This window comes from Alligator mississippiensis, chromosome 2 (assembly GCF_030867095.1).
Source record: "Alligator mississippiensis isolate rAllMis1 chromosome 2, rAllMis1, whole genome shotgun sequence".
NCBI classification, from domain to species: Eukaryota; Metazoa; Chordata; order Crocodylia; family Alligatoridae; genus Alligator; species Alligator mississippiensis.
The window spans coordinates 174,653,345-174,658,822 of NC_081825.1; the positions used below are offsets into that span (position 1 = coordinate 174,653,345).

Below are 5,478 nucleotides of genomic sequence, written 5' to 3' on the forward strand. Positions count from 1 at the left end.
TTTTTTTATGATTTAGCCTTATTTTTGAGTGTGAAGAATATGGTGAATCCTGAAAAAAATCAAACCACATTTATTTATTTACTAAATAGTATTCATGTACATTTTCAATTTGAGTTGAACATCAAATGTTATTGTTCCTATTGCATCTACCTTGCTAGTGTTATTGTTATTAATTAAGATATGTTAACCACTTATGTTCTCATTTGGTGTCTGGCAGGTGAATATTCTTCATGCTCTCTGTGTATCACCTACTCTGGATTTATGGAACAGGTACATAATGTGTCTGAATTCATTCTTCTGGGACTCTCCCAGGATCAGGAGTTAGAGAAAGTCTTTTTTGCGTTATTTTTGCTCTTCTGCATACTTGTTGTGTTTGGAAACCTCCTCATTATTGTTACTATAAAGAGCAGCCAGAATCTGAACTCTCCCATGTATTTCTTTCTGACTTACTTGTCTTTGCTAGACCTCTCCTTCTCTTCTGTAACGGCCCCAAAGCTCATTGCAGATATGCTTGTTGAGAAGAAAGTCATCTCCTTCAATGGTTGCATGGCACAACACTTCTTAATGCATTTCCTTACTGCTTCTGAGGTGTTCATACTCACAGTGATGGCCTATGATTGTTATATTGCAATCTGCAAACCTCTTCATTACACTACCATCATGAGCAAATGTGTGTGCAACCAGATGGTGGTCGCATCATGGATGGGGGGATTTATTCATTCTTTTGCACAGACTCTCCTGACTTTTCAGCTCCCCTTCTGTGGGCCTAATGTGATTGACCATTATTTTTGTGACGTTTTCCCTTTGCTGAAGCTGGCCTGCACTGATGTTCGCATTGTTGGCTTCTTAGTTGTTGCAAATAGCGGGATGATTGCCATTGTCTTTTTTTTGTGTTATTCGGATCTTATGTTGTCATCTTATTTCCCCTGAGAACTCGCTCTTCGGAAGAATGTCAGAAAGCTCTTTCCACCTGTGCTTCCCATATTGTTGTAGTTATTCTATTTTTGGGGCCACCTATGTTCATCTATTTACGCCCTTCCATCACCTTCTCAGAAGATAAGATGGTCTCTGTTTTCTATACAATTATTGTTCCCATGCTGAATCCATTGATCTATACCCTGAGAAATAAGGAGGTGAAAAGTGCCATAAGAAAATTATGGAGCAGGAAACTAACCTTGAACAGGAAACAAAAAATATCATGGGTAGAATAATGGTTCTACAAACTGGTGGAGAACCAATAATAATACTTTGCCGAGGGTTCTGAGAGATATAACACCTCCTGCTAGCATTTACTGAGAGAAATTCCAAATGATTTCCTTGAATTCTGTTGTTACTTCTCTATTTTTGTATGTATGCTGGTAGTGTTGAAGGCCAAATATGGAATGGATTGTTTTATTAATTCTCCTTTAGATTTTAGAGCTAACTTCTATGCAATGGTGAAGTGATGCTAATGATAATTGTAGCCCTTGTTGCAATGTTGTATTGCTCTCCAATAAATATATCCAGATAACCAGGTTACCAGTTTAGCTCTGTCTCTGGCTTCAGTGGGACTGAGGGTAAGGCACTTCTGTTCTGTGAACCAACATTCAACTTTTGGGAATATCATTTGTCAGGTATTTAGGGAAGGCCGTGGTTGAGACCATGAGCCCTTATCACACTAGGGCCTATACTTAGGAAAGGCTCACAGGCAATGAATGACAAACTACTACGCATATTAACAATGTTGCGTGTTTCTCTCATACACATTTAGACATGCGCATACCATATTACACAAAACAAAATTGTGCAACTTTTCTACGTTTTGTATGCACTGTGTTTGTTATGTTTCTTTTCCAAAAATTTAAAAATGTAAGTGAGGAAGAAACCAGGCTTACTCCAAATTATGTACAGAGTACCAAACCACCCAACTTCTCCTTTATGTACAAAGCAACTTATGCCATATCAGTGCAGCAGATTTTAGACAAGTAAGTTAGCACAAATGGATGTGCACCACTAGGTGATGTTGCAAAACAAATGGTATATAGTGTGTGATAACATGCATCTCTACTCAACTGGAAATACTTGAATAGTAATGACAGTAGGTTAAAGCATCCAGCGCATGATCTGTAAACAAGCAACTCCACCCAAGTGGAGCTAAAGAAATAGGTGTCCTCAGTAAGGCTGTGTGAAATGGCTTTGTTTCGATTTGGTTTCAGATTCTGTTATTTTGGAGGGACAGCGATTCATTTCAGTGTTTTGAATCACTGTTCCATTTTGATTCAGCTGAATCTGTTTTCGAGTTTGAACATTGTTTCAGTGATTTGGCCATAGGCTATAATGGGGAATCACTAAAATGCCTATAACTTTGACATTTCTTGATTTAAAAGAACATTATGGAGACGGTAGCCCCTTTGGAGGGAATGAGGTATGCCAAGTTTCAAGTAGATAGGTGCTGGGGTTTCTATGAAACTGCACCTCAAACTGTTCAAAGCAGAACTTGTATCACTTGCCGGCAGCAGAAGCCTGCTGCCATCCTGCACACAGATCTAAGGGCCTGCCACCCCAGGATGGCTGTGAGGCTGTGCCAGACTCCTCCTGGGGGGCATGGCCCCCTGATCTGTGCATGGGATGGCAGCTGGCTGCCATCCCTCCCCCAGAGCACTGTGATTGGAAGGAACCTCCGGGACAGATCACAGACACTGGCCAGCTACTGATGGATGTCAATATCAGAGCAGCCTTCCCCCCACCCCCAAACCTCTCTTCTTAGTTTCTGTTTCCCTGAAAGCCCGGCTCTGAAACTCCTACATTTTCTGAAATTTTCCTAAACATTTAGGATGGTTTCGTTTAATTTCAGAGAAGTCTCGGAGCCTTCCATTTTGTTTTGGATTCGGTGTTCCAGGAGCCAAAATGGGCCAAAACACCTCCAAAACAAAATGGCTGCTGAAGTTTTGCACAGCCCTAGTCCTCAGGTTCCCACCATCCAGGTAGTGAAATGGTGTTTGTTATCTTGACACAGAAGCTGAATTAAGTATGGCACACCTCCAAACCAACAAACCTTTTTCATTTTTTTCTCTCTGTAAATGACCCTGACCCTTTCAAATTCCAATAATTTCCCATAATATACCATATACATATGAGAAACCAAGGCCCATCTAAAATACATGCATCATAAGGTACCTACCCATAATAATAAATCCCATCCTAAATCAGTGTTTTACACTCTTTTTCAAAAAGAAGTGCAAAACTCTAGACCTCTTGGTTCAGGGGTGATACCTTTTATTAGACCAGCTAAGAAATTGCAACAACACATAAAAAATCTTTCTTCGCAAGTTTTCAGGCACACAGACCCTTCTTTAGGGTGAGGAAAAATAAATGAAACGTATCTTCTACCTATGGAGACTTTTACCATCTTTATTTTTCCCTCAGCCTAAAGAAGGGTGCATGTGCCCAAAAGCTTGCAAAGCAAGATTTGTTTTCTGGCAACTTCTTTGATGATCTAATAAAAATTATCATCTCTGATCCAAGAGTTCTAGGGTTTTGCATTTATTGTTGTCTCAGACCAACACGGCTACCAAATACACCCCTTACTCTCTTTCTCATGCACACTCAGACATATCATCCCCTTCTAATGTGAAAAATAGAAGCCATCCAAAAGTAGAGCTGTGTGAGTAATTGGTTACTAAATGCCTTACATTCTCTGAATACTTTGCATTTCAGGTAAGTCATACAATTAATGCACACATTAACTGAGTATGTGCAGTGTGCTACATGGGATATATATGTGTGTACCTGCTCATAAGTCCTGGGAAAAAAAGACAGGAGACAGGAGAAGAGCATTCCTATCATTTAGCTTTAACAGCTAAGCAGATAGGGAACTTGTCCAATGTCACAGATTCCCAAATGGAAGCGCTTGCTTGGGACCCCCAGTGTCTCTGAGTACCCCATGAAGCCAGTCCAGGGGTAGTGCCTAAGGAGGGTTATACCTGGATCCTTGGAATCCAACACTCAGCTTTTGGGCCCTGACCTCCCTGGTTATCTGTGACCCCTCAGAGTGATACTTTTTCACTCATCTCCTAGAGAGGAACTTTGCCTCTTGAAAGGGAAAGGGTGCTTCTGAAGTCACAAGCAGAATAGGAGGCTGCTCTTTTTAAGGCAAACCAACTTTCATTAGTTCACTGAAATGCACCATGCAAGATGCATCTATCTACACCAGATGCTTTACTGTGCAGTAGACTAATATACTGTGCAGTAAAGTGCACATGACTTACTGCACAGGAAATTGGGCTACTGCTTAGTTAGCTAGTTCCTGCAAATACAATCGTGTAGCTGCTGAGTCAGTCTAGGCAGCAATGGGCCACAGGGGATAGAGAGCTCTCTGCCTCCAGTCCTGGTGCTGCTCAGTTCCTGGCTTCCCCCAAGAGCTGTGAGTGTATCAGCACTGGGACTGGGGAGGTCTCTACTCTCTATCCTGCCTCCCAGCATGGAGCTGGCAGGTCCAGGGGCTGAACAGGGTACAGCATGGAGCTGCCTGTTCCAGGAAAGTAAGCAAGGGCTGGGAACCACACTGCCACCCTTCCTCTGGAGCAGCTCTGCATGGCACAGTGCTGGATGTTTCAGAGAATGGGTTGGGGCTGGAAAACCCAGCCCCCACCCACTCCCTAGACCTGCCAGCACTGCACCAAGCAGAGCAGCTGCCAGCCAGCCCTGTGCCCCCACTAGGCAGGAGGCCTGCCAGCAGTTGCCCCACACCTGAGAGAGCTCCTAGCAAACTCTCTGCCAGGCAGGGAAGCCCTAACCAGCAAAAGCCTGCTGGCAGCTATGTGTCAGAAAGGGCACATAGCCAGGAGACATCTTCCCACTGCAGGGGCAGCTGTTTCCTGGCCTGGTGCATATCAGGTTCCCTGGTATGGTTCATGGGGCCAGGAAACAGCTGCTGCTGCACCTGCCAGAGCTCTCCTAGCCCCATGCCCACTGGGACTGGCCCCATGCCCCTTGCTAACCCCCAAGCTAGCATCAGGGGAACCTGGAGCTCCCCCTGGCTGCTGAAGGGGGGTAGAGCAAGGTTGGAGCAAACTTGCTTCCAACAGGAAGCACATGAAGACATGCTCCCGCGGAAGGCTTACTGTGCAGTAAGCCCACTGTGAGTTAATAGCACATGAAGATGTACCAGCAGAGTCCTTCTTCCCTGAAGCCCAAGCAAATACACAAGCAAATGTGTACCTCCTCCTGCTTCTAGCTGCCTAAGAGGGGTAACTTCAAAAAGAGGCATAGAGTATTTTACATGGGAGCTAAAGGAAAAGAAAAGTTATGGCCTTTCCATCTTTTGCCCCAAAGCTTGGTTATTAAGTCACTTGCCAAGTCAATGGGATACAGAGCTTCTAATATCCCATCTGTCAGGCAGGGTGTGTCTACACGAGATGCTGGGACTGCACAGGATCCCAATACTACTGTGCAGTAGCATCATGTGGTAAAAACCATGATGTGATGGTATTGAGCATT

At 43.7% G+C, this 5,478-nt stretch overlaps 1 protein-coding gene across 1 annotated transcript; it reads left to right on the plus strand.

The window, feature by feature from the left end:
* The first annotated feature begins 261 nt into the window (after positions 1–261).
* On the plus strand, positions 262–1,211 carry LOC102569230 (olfactory receptor 4S2-like). The gene is given in 2 exon segments (XM_014594489.2): positions 262–886; positions 889–1,211. Coding segments are annotated over 2 exon segments (948 nt in total).
* The last annotated feature ends 4,267 nt before the right edge of the window (positions 1,212–5,478 follow it).